This window comes from Anser brachyrhynchus (genome assembly GCF_964034855.1).
Source record: "Anser brachyrhynchus genome assembly, chromosome: 2".
NCBI classification, from domain to species: domain Eukaryota; kingdom Metazoa; phylum Chordata; class Aves; order Anseriformes; family Anatidae; genus Anser; species Anser brachyrhynchus.
In genome coordinates, this window is record NC_137695.1 from 119,176,830 (window position 1) to 119,198,303 (window position 21,474).

General features: G+C 37.8%; 1 protein-coding gene and 1 long non-coding RNA gene across 9 annotated transcripts in view; one reads left to right on the forward strand and one right to left on the reverse strand.

The window, feature by feature from the left end:
• Nucleotides 1–1,826: 1,826 nt before the first annotated feature.
• Nucleotides 1,827–21,474, reverse strand: part of ST18 (ST18 C2H2C-type zinc finger transcription factor) — a 205,937-nt gene continuing 186,289 nt past the window's right edge. For 7 of the 8 annotated variants that reach the window (XM_080578717.1, XM_080578713.1, XM_080578714.1 and 4 more), the window contains 9 exons: nucleotides 21,297–21,359; nucleotides 20,429–20,497; nucleotides 15,329–15,391; nucleotides 15,154–15,234; nucleotides 13,484–13,705; nucleotides 10,590–10,678; nucleotides 8,908–9,011; nucleotides 6,450–6,593; nucleotides 1,827–5,581 (listed from right to left, as the gene is read on the reverse strand). In XM_080578717.1, coding sequence (XP_080434843.1) covers nucleotides 5,441–5,581; nucleotides 6,450–6,593; nucleotides 8,908–9,011; nucleotides 10,590–10,678; nucleotides 13,484–13,705; nucleotides 15,154–15,234; nucleotides 15,329–15,391; nucleotides 20,429–20,497; nucleotides 21,297–21,359 — 976 coding nt within the window. In that variant the 3' untranslated portion in view covers nucleotides 1,827–5,440. The remainder of the gene's footprint in view (nucleotides 5,582–6,449; nucleotides 6,594–8,907; nucleotides 9,012–10,589; nucleotides 10,679–13,483; nucleotides 13,706–15,153; nucleotides 15,235–15,328; nucleotides 15,392–20,428; nucleotides 20,498–21,296; nucleotides 21,360–21,474) is intronic. The other variant, XM_080578719.1, reaches the window with a different exon arrangement.
• On the forward strand, nucleotides 10,685–15,293 carry LOC308189069. Its single transcript, XR_013945993.1, has 3 exons — nucleotides 10,685–12,831; nucleotides 13,623–14,056; nucleotides 15,188–15,293. It is a non-coding gene; the product is annotated as an uncharacterized lncRNA (long non-coding RNA).

A 21,474-nucleotide genomic window follows, 5' to 3' on the forward strand; every position in this document is an offset into this window, starting at 1 on the left:
GAATAAAATGCAGACTATGATAAAGACATAGGAAAAAAAAAACAACTAGATAATGGGCTGTGCATAAATACTGATAACGTGGAATTTGAAATCAGAAATGTGGGGATTGGTTTTGAGCCTGTGGCATACAAACTGAGCCAGTTCTGACAGGCAGAGGAGCTTACCCAGATGCATTAGATTTGAATGACTTTGCTTGTACTATTCAGTGTCCCGAAGAACCGGGGGTCAGCGTTATTTATAATGACTACCATCAAAGCATTTGATATATAGTGTGGTGTTGCAGATATCTCCCATCAAACACAGCCCAGAGTTACCAAAAATGCCAACCTAGGCCTAGGGATGGCTTCCCAAAGTGCTGTTTCCTCATCCATCTGCTGGACACACAGGATGTTCACTCGCAGCCATCAGCACTGAAGCTCCCCATGCAGCACTTCTGTTTAGAGATGAGCTCTTCAGCCTGAGGAGCTGGTACTGCATTTACTGTGAAGGAATTCAATTTACACGTGTTTTCCCAGTAGGTTTTCTTAAGCTTTTTAAAAACCTTCTTTCCTTCCCTAACATTTTTTGACCAGACATTGGGATGAAAGAAACAGACTCCATTCCCCCAATTGTAGGCAATTCCCTCTCAGAGGAACTAAGCTCATCTTGCTCCTAAAGAATCAAATTAATTTCATCCCAGTAAATTTGAAATCAATGTAGAATCTGGCTTCTAATCCAGATTTTGCTTATTGTGTCAGAAATAATCAGGGGTGCACAGAGACTGTACATATAAAGAAGATGTAATTAAAGAAGATTTCAGGCCAGATACTTTAAGCCCCAGCTCCAACCTCAGCAACAATGATAGGGGACTGTTTGGACAGATGCTATCTTCAGTTAAACAAGGAATGAGATTCAGCCCTTTGTGGGGTATTTTTCTTGTTGTTGTTGTTATTGTTTTTTTTTTTTTTCCCCTTCTTGTCTCATTTTCCATCAGAACTTTAAAAGATGTGTGCACAAACAATAAAATAGGAGTTTGGTAAGGGTTAGAACTAAGTTTGGGGTAACAACCTGTTCTACTCTTTTGTATCTGGGATGGGTACAAGTGCTTGCCAGGAATTTTCTAATGCTACATAAACACAAATAGATGTTAACATGATATATGTAACGATCCTATCAAATAATAATATGAAAGCTTAATAGCTAGTAATTTGGATTGATCAGAAGAAGGGAATTTGGAAAAGTCCCTGCTTGGAAAAAATAAATAGCTGAGCCTCTAGCTTCTAAAATTGAGGCCCCTTCAAGGATGCTGAGGCAGAGCACCAAAATCAGTATCTGGTTTCGAAAAATCTTGTGCAGTAATACTTTCAGAAGTATTCAGATATAACAGCAACCTAAATAGTAATTGTTATCATATAGCTGGAAATTCCTGAGATTTACTTGGACAATGTCTGTGGGAATATTCATTTAAGAAAGAAATGCAGTTGAAGCAATTTGTAGCATGAAGTCAGACAGGAAATCAGACTAATCCTTGGCAAAATTATGTGTAAGCTTGGCTGTCTAAGACTTACTAGAGCAACAGAGACAGAAGAAAACCAAGCCAGAATGAGATATTGAAAGGTAATAAAACTGGGTCACTGTCCTACATTACACAAAAGCTAAATGGAGCTCTATCATTCCACGGTATCCTGAGTGAGATAAACAAAGGACTTTGTCTGCTGCCGATCTCCTATAAACATCCAAGTAATGTAGCTGCAAGAATCATAAAGCAAACTTTAAACATAGGAGAAATGCCAAGGCAGGTAGAATAAATTGTACACGAACAGACGAAGGAGCTGCCTTCTGTCATGACGCTGCATCACTGCAAGATTACAAATTCCAATTAAGAAACTCTGAGCTTTGTTAAAAAAAAAAAAAAAAAAGAAGTACAATATAAATACGATGAAGGGGCTCTGAGTGGAAAAGCCATGATGTAATTAGATAGATACACTAAGCCAGCAGGAGAGAAGAGGTGCTTAATTAGTAAATAGAAATATGATTGCAGTAGAAAACAGAAGCTGATTTTTACATCATGGTCTCAAAAACCTTTTCCATGAGCAGTTAAGAGACAGGATATAGACCTCCTGAGCTGACAGGACAGCAGATATTGACTGTTCCTGCTCTCATTCCTTTTCTTTGATATTTGAAGCTTCAATTCCTTTCCAATTAATTCAATCAATGGGACATATATATTTTTACTGCAGTTAGTACTCCCTTTCCCCATTTTTATGGTCATAGATGTAGAACAATTTTTCTTGATCTGCTCTATCTGAATGCAGGATGTGTCAATTTTTCTAGTGTCATAGTTCATTTTGGCTTATCTAGCTATGTCTACTCAAAAATATAATTATCAGCTACTTTATGAGCTTTAAATTTACCTTGTTTTCTAAAGAAAAATATTCTTCACGGGAAGTTGGAATTTGAGTTGGAATTTGAGACAAGAAATTATCCTATAGCTATTACCATGCATCCTAAACAAAAATGTCTTGTTTTTGCTACAACTAGCAGTGAAAAAAAAAAAAAAAAAAGTCCATTAGATACTGGAAATATTATCTTTCTAAAAGGAGCAGATTTTTATTTGTGCAATGTCTAAGCACAGCAAATCTCGGCAGAAAATTGCACTGGAACAGTGGGTGGTTCCAAACTGCTGGAAACTTTACAATGGCTTTTATGTTTAAACATCATTTAGCAGCTGTTAAAGGTCAGCACAAATCCCATACTTTATCAGTATAAATGAAGCTTACAACTGCCAAGAAAACAATGCATTAAATAATGCAGTGATTTTTTCGTTTTTTTTCCCTTCAGAAGTGAAAAGGACCTCTTAAGCAGTTCCATTTTTCTCCTCCTTATTTCAAATTGACAAAGCAAAACATTAATTAAATTATTTATACCAGAAATTTACTTACAGGGATGACACATTTTGTACACAAAGCAAGTAAAACATCTGACACATTGTATAGTGCCAGGTGCAGTTAAGAATGTAATACAAGTCGGCATCTAGAGGCTAAAAAAACCAACAAACTTGCTGAAATATTTCATTATCAATTTTATTTCCTACCATACACCAAATGTACAGCACAGAACACAATTTTGTTGCTTTGATGTAAGAAATATTAATTGTATGAAGAAACAGTATACAAACTACTCCAAATTAAAAAATGCATACATCATTGCTCTTTACAAAAGGTCTAATTTACAGTATAGCTCATCAATGCATTTAAACACAAAAAAAAAAAAGGAAAAAAAAAGAGATCAGTGCACATTACAAAACATATCAAGTACAAGGGAGGCAAATAAATACAAACATACTTCACAGAACATCCTGAGCAAACAACCAAACACAGATAAATTAACCTGAAGCGAGAGTAAATCATAATAATAAATACATAGGTCAGTAAGATTTTTTTTTACTTAAATAAAATATATAACAAATTTGTTAAAATATTTAGTAAATTAAATTTTAGTCTTTGTAATGAGTGAACTCATTTTGTATGCATTTAACAAGTATAACAAATGTTCGCTTTTTGTTTTTTTAGCAAGTACAATAACTTTAATAGCAAATTTTTTGTTTGGTGTCCTCCTATTTATATTAGACAGCACGTATGGTAGCTTTTGAAAAATCGATTTAAAAATAAACACAGCTTCTAAGAACATACATTTTTCCCTGTCTAAACTAGTATTGGAGAGTTGAATCAACCCTCAAACAAAAAGCAAGCCCCACCTAATGCAGAACAGTGACCACAGTGCATGAGAGTTGAATCACTTTTGAATAGTACTTTTGTGCAGGAACAGTAATAATATAATTGTATATGTCAAGCCTGTGAATGCCATCATATTCAATCTAAATATAAATGAGGCTAATAAAAATAAACACTTTCATTATAGCACGGAAAAATTAAACACATGCTAGATCCATGTATACATTTACACTGAGGCACATATGCACATGAGGTGTGTGTGCATACAAAAAAGGCAGTTTAGCTGGTTGTTTATACCTTTTTCTTAAAAAAAATAAATATAAAAAAAACTTCTGAAACAATGCTTAATTACTTACAATCCCTGAAATAGACATTGCCTCGGTTATAGCAACTGCTAAATTCTGACGGATTCAGAAACTCCGTGCCCAGGCTAACTGGAGAGGGGGGCACGCATGGGCGCCTCTGCACAGGTGTGTGGCCCCATCCCCTGTGCCTGCACGCCCTGGAGCGCCTGGTACCCTACTGAAAGACTGGTAACCAATGCAGTGTCAGACTAGTCTCGGAGAATAAGGATGGGAGAAACCAATCAGCGTGTTGCTACAGTTCATTCAATGAGAAGGGCAACCACAACTGTGCTGGAGTAACATTCCTCTCCAGACTGCTGCCTTCTCCGGTGCCATAAGTTCAAACCAGTATTGAATGCCATTTCAGGGGGAGATGTGTTTGACTTGTTATGTACAAAATCTTCAGCTTGGGATGTGTTTGCATTTTTCAGTTCCAAATCCATAGCAATACTGGTCGCTTGCTTAAAACCTCAACGTATCATACTAAAAGAGTACCAGTCCTATCAAATTATCGTTCTTGTTTAGAGATAATTGTCATTTCCCTCCATGAGCTGACTCTGAAAAAAACTGCAGTGGTAAAATAAATCTGAAGTTCTCTTGAAACATTTTAAATAATCATTCGCATAGGCTAAATCACACAGCCAAGTCAAGTGCTTTGCTGATTGCTATATTTCATTATTGCTAACGTATTCTTTAACACACTGTTTTCCAGCATACTGTGCTTTTAAAGAGCCCAAGTTCCCCACTAGTGGGCACCATTTATCTTCTCATTCCGTGCATCTTCACATCTCATGTTACTGCAAACCCATTTCTGATACAAAGCCATTATAAAAAAGCAGGATGTGAGGAAAATAAAACTAGAACCACAGTTCAGTCATTTGTTACTTTCATAGTTTTTTTTCTTCCTGTACAAACCCAGCAAGTTATTTAATTTACAGTATAACTTTCAGTCTATTTAAAATCCCATTGGAAAATAAATTAATAAACACATTTGTAAAAATATGGCAGGCCGCAAAAATGCTGTTAAAAGTTAAAAAAAAAAACCAACTCTTTGATTAGAAATAAATAAAAAATATAAAAAATAGTTGCACACACTTTTTACATTCACTTTACAAAAACTGAGTGCAAAAGAAGAAGAAAAAAGGAATTGTACTGAAATAAATACAATATACTAACAGAGTGCATTGCTGTTAATACAAATAGTCTGTTGTGGTTTTATTCTTTATTTTTTTTTTTATGTCAGCTGGGAAAAAATTAGTGCAATGTTGCAATTGTAAATGCAGCATGGCAACCTACACCCCTTAGCAGTACATGAACTCCTAACAGATCCATCTGGAGTTTACTGCTGTTAAGTAATTTCTGTTGCCCAGCAGCTTTCACATCCTACACATGGATGCCCTTCACTGCCTGTTTGATACTTTCCAGCAGAGCTTTGCATTCAGGGGAATAGTCCCGTTCCAGATTGCTGTACATGTCTGTGAGTGTATTTACATATGCTTCGAAATTCTGCTCACTGATTGGCCCCTAAATGAAGACAAAACATATTATAATTGTTGGAGATAAAATTAAGGCCAAAACAAAACAAACAAAAAAACCCACACACACACGCACACACACACAAAAAAAAAAAACACCAAACGACCACAAGCAAACACCCAACCCCAAAGCAAGGAAAAGCAGTGTTATGGCAACTGGGGAGAAGTCATAAACCCGATGGTCATCCAGACTAATGGAGGGGTTGCAGAAATGAAGGGAGTTTTGTGTGCAACCGTGCACACTTATAGCAAGAAAAGGTCTTGGAGATATTACCTTCAGTGTAACTTGCTTTTCTATTGAGGCCTTTCCTATTGAGGCTCTGGGATTATGGCTGACGTCCACAAACCTGTCCTCGCCTAATTTCCCAGAGCTCTTCCTGAGATTGGGAAAGGGGGCTGTAATTCTGTAGACTAAAGTACCTTTTGTGGATTTGGCCTGTGTTTGCAAGACATACAGGATGTGGAGTTTTTGAGAGGCTTTGCTGACTCCAGAAGAATCACAGCACTGAGCTGGATGAAACAGGTTAAAATTCTGATCTAGGAGCTAACAGTAAATACAGATTCTCGGTGTGAAATTTTCACACCTTGTGCAGGGTAAACATTGAGATAGGGAGGGATGGGGGAAAAGTGTCTTGCAGTACAGGGCAGAGACACCAACGTTGGCTCAGTCTTGCACGCAACTGAGTCCCTTAGTAAGCATAATTCACAATCCAGTGTCTCTTCAGAGTAAATTAGGCTAAGGAGAGCTCTGCTAATGCAGCTACCATGCTCCTGCTGGTCCCTGAGCTTGCTCAGCTGCTTCAGGTGCTGGCAAAACAGTCTCAAAGAAGGTGTGAAGCTGCTGGCTGTGGTCTTACCATCTGTGGAAGTTGAATGTCAGCGAGGCTGGAGATGAGGGCTTGGCTTAAGCCAGCTAGCTCCTTCAACAGGCTCTCGTTGTTCTGCTCTATGAGTTTGTTCTCTTCTTCTATCGTTTTCAAATTGCTCTCCATAGATGTGATCTACAAAATACAGGCACACAGTCACACAGACTCCTGGTAGTGCTGTAACTGCAGTTTGAACCCAAACTGGTCATCACTTTGTTATGAGAGGGGCCACTGTGGAATTGGAATTCAGGCCCTTTTTTAAGGATGGACTCCACAGAATAGTCCACAAAATTCTGGACTCCACAGAATAGTCACAGCAAGGCAGAGGTTGTTTGCTGTGAACCGATGGACCTTGCTGCAGGTTCATACAGAATCACTGCGTCGGCAAGGCACCAGGGAGAGCCCCATGGCCAGAGGAGCAGGGAAATGAGCTCAGGGGAGGAGGGGTCCTTGCTGAGCTGGGATAGAGAGCGTGGCCTCAGGGGCGTTGGAAGGAAGGAAAAAGGAGCCTGATGTTTGCATTGCTGTCCTGCTCTTACAGCATCCCTGCTGATCGACCACAATGGCAATGACGACGCTATTAGCTGCTGTGCTACTTTTCTGTCCCGCTCCTGGGTGGAGGGCAGAGCTGTGAGCTGCCCGGGATTAGTGACAGGGCTGAAAACAATAGGAGAAAAATAGAGTGGGAAGGAAATTGAGGGGTCGAGCACACAATTGCAAAGATGATCTCCAACCAACAGAATGGAAACACAGGCTTTTTAGAAACAGCAGGGAAAAAGCACCTGAGGTAGCAAAATGGTTTCCTTTTAGCATGAATGTGGTGGACATACGCTGAGCCCTGAAGGGTTTTATGTCAAAAGCAGTGCTGAAAAACTGAAGGCAACAATGCAGGGGAACAATAGGCTCTGCTGCCCAGCTTCCCTGTGGTGGCAGCCCCTGGCCCTGCAAAGCAGGGAGTGATAGAGCCAGGTCCACGGGTGTTATGCCCACCCTCTCCTTGTTAGGACTTCATCTCTCTGTCCTGCCTAAATCTCTTTCTCGTTGTGGCCAAGTTAGTCTTTGACATGCACCGGGACTGTCCCCAGGGGAGGAACCCTGTTTTGCCTGCCCGCACCCCACTGAGGCCTCTTGTATGGAGCGTGCTTGAGGCAGCCTAACTCCTGTCCAGGCGAGACTAAAAGGAGACAGAGCAAAGCCATACAGGGAACACGTTGTTTCAGCTGTAGGTCACGCTTTGCTGGTCAGACGGTCTTCACCAGGGAGCGATTCAGGGGGAAAGAAATCTGGTGAAATAAATTAGGCCATCTCTGTGCAAACAGCAAAGTGATCACCAAGGAGAGCCAAAAAAAAGTGTCCAGAGATACTGGGAGAATAAAAATAAAAAAACAAAAACAAACAAAAAAAAACCTCACTGCAGTTCACTTTGGAACAGATCTCTCTGCAACTTTTTCAGTGTGAAGCCGGATCATTTAGATTCAGCACAGGTGGCATAAACTCCACCCGTATTTAGACTATATACGCTGTGGCTGTAACAAAAACAGCATGAATCAGCACTGCATACGTGCCAGGAAGGTGCAAATACAGAGAGGTGTGGCTGCACTCTGTTTTGGATCAGTTTAGACTTACATGTAGTTTCCAGACCTGTTCTTATTTAAGACCTTTTTTTCTCCAATTTGTATTGTCACTAAAATATTGAATAAGTTTTTGCTCATGCTTTGACCTGGTTTGCCCAGGTGACTCCCCGGGTGCATTCAGGAATCTCCGTGTGGAGGAACATACCCTGCTCACTCCACAGAATCACAACCAGCACGTGGAGGAAATTGAATCAGTTTAGTCAGTTTACAAAAGAATGACAGTGAACGACTCTTTTCCGTAGCTCCCCCTCGGACTAATCTGCTAGCAAAAATCTGTTAGCAAAACGCATCCATTCTTTACCAGGTGTTGCCTGGAGGCAAAATCCAAACTACTTGAATAACTAACGGTGAGTAAACTGAACTAGATTTTCTTAGGTACAAAATCAACTCTCAGAAAGAGTCAGAGCATGCTTGTAAGAGGTGATGCCCTCCCTAACCCGGGTTCTTCACAGCAGTCATGGGACTTTGTGGTTTGCTCAACAAAGGTTTGGTCAACAAAGGAAAATGAATGTTTTGTTTGATAAATATGTTTTTTTCTGCTCACTGAGATTAGCTCTGAATTGCCATTAGACTATCACTCACCAGATCTTCATGACAATAAGCAGGAATTTGCTGCTTATTTACAGAAAACAAACAAACAAAAAAGCTTGACAAAGAAGGTGTGTAGGATTTTGGTAATTTTAAATGCTACAGAGTGATGAGAAGAGCCCACACAAGAATAACTGCATTTAAACATATCATTTACATATTTCATCTACTTATTGTCTTTAAACATAGCATAATAAACAGTTAAAACTTTGGCTTTGATGTCATACCTGGGTTTGAAGTTTCATCATGTCAGCTTCAATTTTAAGATTGGATTCATTCAGTTCCTTTATTTCCTCATCCAAGTGTCTGATTTCTTCATCACTCTCAATACCTGGAAATAGTTGAAAATACCAATATCAGATTTAAAGTGTTCACATAAAAATGGATATATGAGTAACAAGCTATGCTGTTACTGAATAAGAGGAAGATAACAGGCTTTTGACCAATTGATTGATCCTTAAATTGTCTCTGACTTTGCTTTTACTGTGTTTTTTTTTTTTTTCTCCTAGCTTTAAAGGATCTACGTGAGCTGAAACATGTAAGGCATAATTAATGCTTTCTGAGATTTTCTGTTTCTCGTTTCTCTCTCTTTTTCTTTTTTTTTTTTTTTTTTTTTTCTTTCCAGCACAACATGCAACCACAAACTGGAGGATAGAGAAAGGAAAAACTTCTGGAAATGCTGGGAAGAAGAACATATATAATGAAACATGAGGGAGTATTTACAATTTTGTTTTAGTTTTAAACAAAATATAACAGCAAGCCTTCCTTTACAGGGAGAACATCTCCAATAGTATAACTGCTGACTTCAGGAAGCTTATCTGTACCTGTTGCTGATCTTGCAAGAAGTTCTGTGGGGGAAAATCTCTATTCGGATTAATTTCCAGAAGCACAGTCTTAAGTATGTGCGATAAATAGTGAAATCTAAATGATGGCAAAAGGGAAACTATCAGGAAGCTAAAACACGTTACAGAAAAAAAAAATAAAATAAAAAGGAGGACTTTTACATTCCCACAATTTAGGCAGATAAAAAAAAATCTTCAGGTCTTTAGTGAAAGCCCTGTCCTGCACAATACTGTGCAGCTACAGCTGCTGGCAATGCATGTCCCTCTTTTTGCTTACTGTCACACTGAGACAAACTCGGTCTTCAGAAAGTACAGTAGTTGTTGTTTCTGCTTTAAAACCTACAGCCCCAAACTGAGTCTGCTAGAAAGTCAATCTTGGAAATCTGTCAGTAGCAGTCCCTGCCCCAGAGATAACGTGGACAGAGATGGGGCACATGGAAGCAAACTCCTGCCCAGTGTAACACAGCTGTTTTGTTCAGCATTTAGAGGCATAAAGTCAAAGTTCTCTTAATCCTGTCTCTCAGCTTTTTAAGGAACACAGTATAATAAAGCAGATTCCCATATATTTCCCCCTATACCTATTTGGTAGTTGTTCCTTTACTATTTGGTAGTTGTTACTTTACTTTTCTTACACAGGTTAGCAAAACTGTCAAAGCACTGCACAGAAACTAGACCATGTTGTATTCAAGTTAGGAGGAGAAGTCAACTTCCGCATGCAATTTTTCTCTCTTCTATTTTAGTCATTAGTTATCTAATGTCAGCTAGTTTGCCTGATTTGCATCTAATTATTTATTACTAATTGCAATATTAAAATCATCTCCAAACAACAACAAAAAATGTTCTGAGATAAAATGGGAGCATATGCCAAATGTTGAGTTATGAGGTAAATGAGAAGAATTTTTTTCTCTCATGCAAAGATTTTTTTTTAATTCAAGTTTAGTTATTGCCAGAGACAACTGAAAGGAGTGAGAATTAATGATAGAATGGCATAAAGGGGCATAAGTATAAATGGGAGTCAGGGCCCTTCTATCTAAATAAATGTCATCATCTTTTACAAATCTCCTTACCACCACTTGCTTTAAGCTTGATAGTCATTAATTCTTCTGAAATTTTGCCCTTTTTTATGGCTTGTGCATTCAGAGGACAACCAGACAGGCTGAAACAGATAGAAAAAAAAAAAAAAACATTAGCACCCACTTGAAAATGGCAACAATCCTTTCAGGCAATATTATCATGCACTTGGACAGACCTCTGTACCTAAGGTCACATCACTATTGCCATTATAGCATAGCTTCAGGGAATGACATAACTCATAAAGAGCTATTTAACTGTATATTCCAGCTTGAAAATTGGCACAGAAATCTCAACCTATAAGTAAACAACACTTTCAGAATAATCAAAATAACATTGGGAGCTATTATCTAGTTGCATGAAGAAGCATTTATAGAATTCTTGAAGTTCCACCACTTATAAACAAATAAAAACTATTGTTTTTACTGAGGGGTTGTTGCTCAGAGGAGAGGGGCAGTAAGGTCGTTTAAGATGGCAAGTTTACCATTCTTAAAAACAGTTAGTTAATGAGATAATTTCCATGGTGCACAACTATTGCATCATTTTGTTGATACATAATATTGATCGATACAAGAATAAGTCTGGGTATACCCTATAGACTGTAATAGCTTTTTTGAATTGTTCTATTATATAGTCAGTTTGCTTTTTAACCACTGATCACATTTAATACATTTTGCTATTTCAATACTTGCAATTTCATCAGATGGTAATTATCTGAGGCAATTTTTATAGCCCACTAAAGGGCTAAGATGAATTGCACTGTCTTAATACTATCTTTATAAATAATAAAGAGGAAATACCTATAAGCTGAAGAATTGGCTCAAGGATTTGGAATTTGTATTCACATGTAACCAAGTAAGAAGTGAAGGAAAAATTTGTCCTAGCAGGATTTTTTTATTTATTTAATTATTATTTTTGTGTGTGTGTGTGTGAAACAAAATTTCCTAACAGACATATTTTTTTCTACACAGAAAATAAATAAGTAAATAAAAAAGTAAAAACCGTTGAAGGTTCAAGTTAGCTTCCTGCCAGCTTAGTTAAAAGCCATACAGGGAAACATGCTAGTTCTCCAGTTCTGGAATACTGTTTAGTTTCTCTGCCCAGAGCTGATAACTAACTGGAAGAAGGTCTCAAAGCCATGTGTGACTTGTTGGATCTCAAGTGTGCTAGGAAAGGATGTAATATCATGAAACTATATTAATGCTGTGATCTTGAGTGTGATCCAGCCTTAAGTAGGACAGAAATCATCTGTGAGTTGCAACCAGCTGACATACTTTTTATGTTATTGGCTTGAAGCTATCATATTGCTTAGCATAAACTAATTAGCTCCAACTTAAAGCAGTGTCATAATGAAAACACTTTACCGTAGGATATAGCTTATAAAGTTAGGATAACACTGGACAAACCCACTGCTTTGGAGGTTTCTTCTCCATTACAGAGAGGTCTCTGTAACTTCACATATGAGTAGTTCAAAACTCTTTAATTAATTTATCCCTCAGCATTCCCTGGATGGGCTGATTTCACTACATCCTCTATATAGATAAGGCGATAGCATTAAAAGCTAAGGTTCACATGCAGGCTGCTTAAAATTTCACCTAGGGACTTATAGTGTGTGTTTCCTCCTGGGTAGCTGTATTTGAGGACTGGGAGCCTTCCAGTAGCAAACACCTCATAAGGAGAGGTGGGGTCAGAGCAGGCAATCTGACTCTGCTGCTGATAGATTCAGCAAAGCCACAGCACCTGGTAGCAGTCAGGCCTGCCAACAGGTCACCCAAACTGGAGGACATTGTCTCAGCAGCTGAACTAAAAGCTCTGTGTAACTGTATATTGCGGTGGAGTTTGCAGCCAAATAAGTAAAAAACAAGTCTAGTCCTGAACTGGGAGTGGGCTGGGGCAGAGCTACACCGGGACTTCCAGACATGTGGCTGAGAAGGAGAAAAAAAAAAAAAAAAAGAGAGAAACAGGAGTGGCTCATCAAAACAAATGAAGGGTTGAAAGGAAAGAAAAAGTAAGAGCAATGGAGCTTGATGGGGGGCCTTTAAATACCAGATTTCAAAGGCTGTGAATTTTTAACATGGAGTTCTGTTGAATCATACTGTGCTTACTCTAATTGAATTTGTTCAAGTCATCTTAGACATTCTTGTATTGGAAAGTTGATTCAGAATGTTAGAAAAAAACAAAGGAGGCATAGAATAGAGATTTAATTCCCATTATACTTGGAAGACCAAAATTTACCAGGTAATAAATCTGATTCTGTAGCCATATACTTTGAGTAATATTAATTCATCATGTTCAAATAATTTTCATGTTTTCACAATGATACATAAAACACTGGTGTTTATTGTTACTGGTATATATGTTTCCTACTTTGTAAGAATAGGTTTTTTTTTTTTGTAAAATTGATGTAACTGCAAACTCATGTAACCCATAAGAGTTCTACACATTTTGTGTGTGTGTGGTTCTAGCTATTTAAATACGAAGTTTATGAAAACAGCTTTTCCACTGGTAGAAAGATGAAATGAATGCAGCTATTCCTCTTGCTAAATCTTTTCTGTTGACATTTCAATGATATTTGCATTTTCTATAAAAGATATACAGATACAACTCTATATTTGCCTAGGGAAGAACTCTATTAAATTTTAAATCATATAGAAACTGTGGTAATCTGAAGAAAAGACCTTGGAAAGTCACATTGTAATGGGAACATAAAATAAGAGTTAAAAGTTTATCCCAGCTCTCTCAAACTTATTCTGACCAATATCAGATGCAATGTAAACTGTCTCGTTACTTAAATGACTTCAGCACAATTTATTCAGACTGTAACCTCATTTGTTGCCATTTCAACAGTGGAATGTTAAGGAAAATGAAAAGAGAAAACACAAAGTTATACCTTCTGTGGGTGACAAAAACATTATTAACATGACCCAGCCCGTTGCAGCCTGGCAAAGGACAGTGTGGCAGCTCTTGTTTGTTCAGTTTCCAGGATAGTGAAGACCCATTGACGGGACTCTCCTTCTGTCTCTTGGCAGCCAAAGGACAACCAGAAGCAGTGCGATGAGAAGTGTATTTACCTGATATGTGACCTTGGCCATCACAGCCTATCACTGGACATCTATAGAAACACAGCAAAAGAACCCATGTTTTCACTAGAGATAACAGGTGAAGATGGTCTCAAGAAAGTCTGAGGAAATACGTCCATCTGCCTATGCCACTTTGCATTAATTTTTTAAGACTCAGTCTCCTGGGACTCACTATACCTGAGCATCCAATTCATGTCAAGATGTTATGGGGGTTCAGCTGATTTTAAGATTAGGCAATTTAAAATATAGTTGGACTGCCTAAGAAATTAAACAATTCATTTAGATATTGTTTTACCAGAAAAGAAATTAGAAATTCTATTACAGGCAATAAATCACAATCTACAAGTCACCATTCTCTCTATGTTTCTAGCATGAAGCAGAGGGTAAGTTTCTGTATCTGGAAAACTTGTACTGTCTCATGCAAATACTTGCAAAGTAAGTTAGTTTTATTCACCTGTCTACGTATCTATCTATCTATCAGTCCATCCATCTATCTATCATAGAATCATTACAAGTTGAAAAAGACCTCCAAGATCATCTGGTCCAACCATCACCCTACCACCAATGTCACCCACTAAACCATGTCCCTAAGCACCAGGTCCAACCTTTCCCTGAACACCCCCAGCGATGGTGAAGCCACCACCTCCCTGGGCAACCTGTTCCAATGCCTGACTACTCTTTCTGAGAAGAAATGTCTCCTCATTTCCAACCTAAACCTCCCCTGGCGCAACTTGAGGCCATTCCCTCTAGTCCTGTCACTGGTTACCTGTGAGAAGAGGCTGACCCCCAGCTCCCCACACCTTCCTTTCAGGTAGTTGTAGAGAGCAATAAGGTCTCCCCTGAGCCTCCTCTTCTCCAGACTAAACAACCCCAATTTCCACAGATGCTCCTCATAGGACTTATGCTCCAGGCCCTTCACCAGCTTCATAGCCCTTCTCTGGACACGTTCCAGGACCTCAATGTCCTTCTTGTACCGAGGGGCGCAAAGCTGAACACAGTACTCAAGGTGTGGCCTCACCAGAGCTATCTATCTATTTATTTATTTTTGTGCTGCTCTGTCAGTGTTATGCTTTCTCTCCTATCATTAGCAAGCATTAAGTACAATATTGAGTGCAACTAAATCTTCACATCTGTATTCTGTCAGTTATCACTTACTGTTTTTAATGGAATCTGCACTCAAGTAAGTCATGCAGTGAATTTCTACTGAGTTTTCAGTTTTTGCTTTTAGTGAAAATTTAACTGTTTAAAACAATAGAAACAGTGCAAGCAAACACAGCAATCCTTTCTCACTGCTCAAGCTCCAAGTTGATGGACTCCGTCAGCTTCACTAGAAGCAGAAACATTTGGTTTGGCTCCAGCTCTGGGGCATATTCTCAGCTAGCTCAGATTAAGTAGGTCATTTCCTGTGATGCATCAACTCCTGAACTCTTACTGTTTTTTTCCCCTTTCACAGCTATTAGACCTGTGTTTTTGTACTCACTTTAGCTCAGGGTCTTCTTTTTCTTCCTTGGTAGGAGTCACTTTGATACCACCTTTCCTGGCACGGGGACAACCAGATAAGCTGAAAGAAACACACAGAACAAAAGCCACTTCTCTTGATGCTGCTTGGCAAGAACCCCAAGGGTTGCAGTCCAAAATCATGGGATAGTTCCTACCTTCTGTGTGATGCATAGTTCCCAGTCACATGGCCAGAGCCATCACAACCAGGTGTAGGGCACCTATAAAATAATACAGGGAGCTTACAAAACATGACTTCAAAGATAACAGTAAACAACGTGTACCTGGTGCATTTTGTCTAGGGTGGAAGAAAGAACAACACAGCTTTTGTTGAATAATTAAAACTAGTTCTTGATGATTTTTTTTCTCTAAATGATCAAATTGCTTTCATTTTTTTCTTTTATAACAGAATTTTGATAAGAAAAAATGACATATTTCATACAATATGTAGATTTATACTTCATAGCACTGTTTTCACCAAACATTATTCCTTGTACAGGGTCGACATTACAAAAAAAAAGAATAAAAATAAAAAGCAGATTGATATAGATCTCTTTGTAAATTTACTGTTACGTGTTTGTTTGTTATCTGTCTGATATTTACAGATACAGATGTAAATAAGCCCTTTGCCAGTATTTACAGCAGGGAAAATGGAAGCAGAGAAGCTGTTTTACTTTTTTGGACATCAATAGAGTTGGTGCAATAGCCAGAATATGAATTTAGTAGTATCTATATTCTAGCACTGTAACCATACCACAGGACTATATCTGTCTAACACTAGATTCAATTGGGTATTCAGTTTGGCAATCAGATTATGCTTATGTCCCGTCTTTAAGGGTTTTTTGTGTATGTGTGCAACATGCAGAAGCCTTTTCAAGTGTGAATGTTTAATACTAAAATGTCCATACAATGTAAAGAAACAAACCTGCCTGTTAGTATGTCATTGCTGGTGGTCTGGGAGGGTAGGCTCTGCACTCGCTAGCAGTGCATGAAAAATGTGCTCCAAAAGCCCACTGGAATCAGTAGATTGACTTCTGTGGGTTTTGGAGCAGGACTTTCCATCTCTGAAAGTAATCTTTCAGAGAGTAAAGTAATGAAATCTCTGAAAAAGTAATCTTTTTTTTTTTTTTTTCATTTGAGGGTATTGAATTTTTGTTTGTGTGTGCGTGTTTTAGAAGAGAATCATGCCTCAACACACAAAGCAGCATAACCAAAATATTTACCTTTAGAAATTGTGCCAGCCGTGTCTACATTTCTGTGTTGTACAGCACTACATTCTTATGTTAACTATCCCTAAGGGCCTTTTGAATTCTATGATTTTTACAGAGTATCAGAATAACAGAAAGAGTAGTGCCAAACAAACATTAAGGAAGCTTGCACTGTTCAATACTCTCGTAAGGGTCTCAGTTGTTACTGAATCTGTCCTGAGATGAGGAGATGAGTGATTTAATCAGGTTGTTGGTAGGCTGCCATGGAAAACACCTACAAATATAATTGTAATGTCACATCTGAGTATGCAGGTGTATCTCTTAACAGAATATGTAAAAATGTTTCTCTGTAAATGATAAATTTGTCAAAAATATGATTTCTTTTGGACAAGACCAAATTTATTCACTGATTCAAGTGGAATTCAGCAAATAAATTCAACTGAATAAAGGAGAGACTTTTTTTATTTAAATGTCAAAACATTTCATGATGACATTTTCTCAAAAAAATACTTTGGCAGAATGCTATGCTTCACACTGACAGTGAAGGTAGAGGTGTGGGTTGCAGAGTGCCAAATATGCTTGACTGAGTAGAACTAAATGTTGACCTGTATGAGCATGGGACAAGGACTGGGCACAACGTTATGTGGAGCAGGCAGCAAGGGCAGATGTCTGGAGAGCATGAATGCTCATAAGTAAAACCAGAATACCTGCCAAATACTATGGGTATTAATTTTGGCTACTTGTTTTATCAGATGATCACAGATGGAAGAGCTGTCCACATAGACTGGACATGGATTTTAATTCATCAAGAGCTCTTTATGGGACACATTCAGATCATGAGTCTGAGAGTTATGGACTTAAGACAGTGAGCTAATTTTGAATCTCCCCATCTGTTTGTCACTCCTGACATTGGTTAGATTGCACAACCAAATTAGTATTTAAAGTATTCTTTGAAGATTTAAAAGTAGTCTTTAAAGATTTGAGTGAGATAATTTCAATATTGATGTAATTAAAAGATGATGTTTCAGGCAGATTACTGACAGATTTGTAAGAATCTTCACTAGTAAGATTTATGATCTTGACCACTGGGTCAGGCTTTCTAAATATTGGTTATATTTTTGCATGGACTGTGAAATTCCACAATACAAGATACACCAACAGTGTATTGCCTTCCAGTCGGTAATACTGTGGATCTTCAGCTTTTAACTGGCTGATGAGTTTGGACTGGTGCCTTAGCTCAGGGAGTCACCCTCTGTTATGGAATCCTGGGCAGAGCCAAGAAAAACAGATTTATTTTGGAGGATCAGAAGACTCAAGAGCTCAAGCTAAAAGATGTCAGCTCTCAAGTCAGTGTAGGTTACAGATTCTCTTACACATCAAGTCTGTTTTCTAAGAACAAATCTTACAGTGATTTCACATATAAATTGTTGAAACCATGCACTGAGTACTATCATTTTATGCCCTCCTCCAAGAGGGTTACTCTATCTTTAGGTAGATGAACTACAACTTCACATAAAATTGATACACTGATCTGCTGATCTAGCAGCATTTCTGACACTTTTAGTCACTGTAAAGGTTATAGAAGTGGTTGGATAGAAACTTTAGTTAAGACAAACCCACGGAGGTCAGATAATAAAGGTATTGACTAGAGAATATGCCAGGCTGTTTATGGAATATGTATAACTATGAAATTGTTGTATGAAACCTATCTAGAAGAACTGGTAAAATCTCTCCTAATAATTGGTATTTAACCTCTAGAACAAATAATCTGAGGATAGGACACTCTACCTATTCCCTAAAGTTTCTGAAATGTAATAAGATATTTTTCTAAAGTACACTTTTAAACTTCTTTAAGGTTTTCTAAGAAGCTCTTTGGTGAAATGAGAGAATGTGAATCAAGATAATCAGTTACAACTGTCCCTTATAGCTTTAAAATCCATGAGTCATTATCAACATTTGTATATTTTAATTTGACCAGCTTAGATTGCACTGTGCAGCGAGAATCCTCAGATATAAAATTTCTTGAATCTAACTCAGAAGTTCACTTTTTGAACAGATCTTCCTTATTTTCAAACTGTAGATCACATGGAAGCCTTGTATCTTTGCTGGCTTAGAGATTCACAGTTAAAGCCAAAATCCTATCTTGATTCTGGCAAATTAAACATGACTAACATTTGGAAAAAATACACAGCTTTTTCATATTCACGCCTAACTACATGAGGGTACTTTGGTGGCCTGATTCTACGAACATTTATGCCCTTTTCTCACATCCCTTTGAAGTAAAACCAACTACTGATATCGCTATACTATACCAGTGTGGAACTGATTGCAGTTTTTGGCATTAGATTTCATTTAGACTACCCTTTTCAAAATAAGAGTTTTGTTTAAAATTTCACCTGAATAATGTTTGCAGGAAGCTAAAATACAGTGGTACATTTGTGGAAAATAATTTTATTTAGCCCTTTTCCCTTTTGCAAATTGTCTGTGAACAGATTTTGATTTTTGCTCTTTTTCTAGCTAATTGAAATTAAATGCTAAGTGCGTTATGCAACATATTTCTGTCTGTGAAATGTTCATGAACTTTGACTTTGTCTTTCACAACTCACTTATTATACATGGCGTACAATGTGCAGTTTGTCATTTAAGTCATATGCTGTTGCTCCTCTTTCCTTATGGCATGACCAAAACTCTAGAAGCTTTACTGGAAAAATAACCATATTGGTATGCAAATTTCCTTATTCACACATGAATATGGGGGGAGGGGCTGCATGAGGAGCAACTATTCAAAATATTTGTGTGAGTGTCTATGTATGGCAGAAAGCCAACAAAAGCAGGGACAAATATATATGACTCAGCAAATGATTTCAAATTTGTCAGCATTTTCACAAGTCAGTTCCCTGCTTCATGTGCTGCTCTTTTCAAAACATACTAAAACTAGATTTTATACCTTTGAGACTCGGTGATCTAAAAGCTGAAAAGTATTGTGCCAGTGTGTCAGTTTCTCTACTGGCTTTGGGAACTGCTTTAACTATTTGCCTATATAAAGTTAGTGGCCTTTGCCAATTTGCCACATCTCCAGCAGGTTCATCTCCACAGCTACCATTAGTTAAGCATCTTTTTATAATTCATGCTGTTGGACTAGAGTATGAGACCACTTACATTTGATCTGGGAAGCTAACTTGTGACTAAACATACATGCCAATCCTATGTGTAGTCAGTCCTACTATAAATATCATTATAACACCATAATAGTGCCATGGTCAGAGGTTTTCTTCTATCTGGACTAGGGATGAACCTAAAGGACAGAAAGGACAGTCACAGGATTCTCCCTCTTTTACATGCATTCATGAGTTTTCCAAGCCATCTATTACAGGATCCAATTTACAAGTTGCAGAGGGAAAGCTATGAAAGAACTCTAATTATCCTTTCCTCTTTCCCACGTCCTTATTGACAAAGCCAATTCAATGACTAGATGACTGGTTGCCAGTGCCTCTCTTGACTACAGATTTTTGAAATATTCATATGTCCCTATACATCTGTCTATATAGCAGAGCCTGCACAGTCCTTTTGTAAGTGACATTTCATGGTGAGAATTATGCCAGCACAAAATCATATGACTTGATGTCTGCTTCAGTGACATTAAACTCATAGTGTATGGTAGTGAATGACAAAAAATGATATACAAGAATTCTGGTCTGGTTTTTGGATTTAGTCTAACTTCTCTGATCAGACTGGGTTATTTGCCAGATCAGTAGTACATGTTAGATATTTCCTCTTTATTTCTGAGTCAGAAATACACTGAGAGAGGCCTCTCAGTGTTTACATTTTTTTTCCCCCCGGGTCCTAGCTAATTCATGAAAACGAAAATGAAAGGGTACAAAAAAGAAGAAAGGCAAATGGAGAAATAAACTCTGCTTCAATTGATGAATTTCACTGAAATATTTCATATTTCATTGCTCAGAGCAATTCAGATGTGCAACTGCATTAATGTAGGGAACATGTTGATCAAAGATAAACAAGAATAACATTTTTATTATTATCCGTACTTACTTAAGCTCCTGTGAGTTAGCAGCCATAAGGGATTTTAATGTCTTGTCAGCTAACGGGCACCCAGAAACACTGAAAAAACATTGTGGAATGTTTCACTAAAACAGAATATTTTTTCTTAAAACAACAACCTCCAGACAATCTATGACTTAAAATGTGAAAAAAATAGAACCTCAAATATTTGCTGTTGACAAAGGAAGAGCAGCCCATAAAGGCTGTATGTCTTAAGTTACTGGGAAAATATATGGTCAGGGCCAGAGGTTTCAAAATTTCTGTAAAGCTGCATGGTGAGACAGTATTACACAGAATACTTCCTTTATGTTGCCTACGTAAAGGGCAGGTAGAGCATCTGCCCGTGTTTCTGGGAAAAGGCAGAAACTGCTTCTACCTTGCTCCCAAAAGAAAAGGCAGAAAAATATTGTTTCAACCCCCAGGTTGACAGTAGGCTATTCTGAGGGAAATAAATGACATCTACAGAATGTATTAGCAAATCTATGAATTTCAAAATCACCTGCAGAGATATCTACAGGAATGTCATTTAAAATCCCATGCACCAGCATCTGTACAGTGAGTGCTTGTACACTTAAGGAAATGAAAACTTAACTAAATGACTTATCTACAGGTCTCTGCTAAGACATACAGTTTGAGCACATCCTGCCTAAGTCCATATGTCTATTGAGTCCAGATCTTCACAAAATATAACAAAAACATGAAAAAAAAAAAAGGAAAAAAAAAAAACAGGCACATTACTGTATGGGTAATTTTCTGCAAATTACTTCTGAATACTCATCCATGGTTAGTATAAAAATGTTAAATGACAACAGATAAAAGTAACTTAATTTCCTGCTTTGGGTTTCCTGTTGTTTCTTACCTGCGGTGTGAGGCATAGTTTCCTGTTACATGACCACTACCATCACATCCTGGAGTCGGACAGCTATGCAAAGATGCAATGAGAAATTGCATGAGTATGCAAAGATGAAATGAGTATGTATAATACATCACATAGCTTACCCTACAATGACTTACATAATGGTACTTAGGGCAATCAT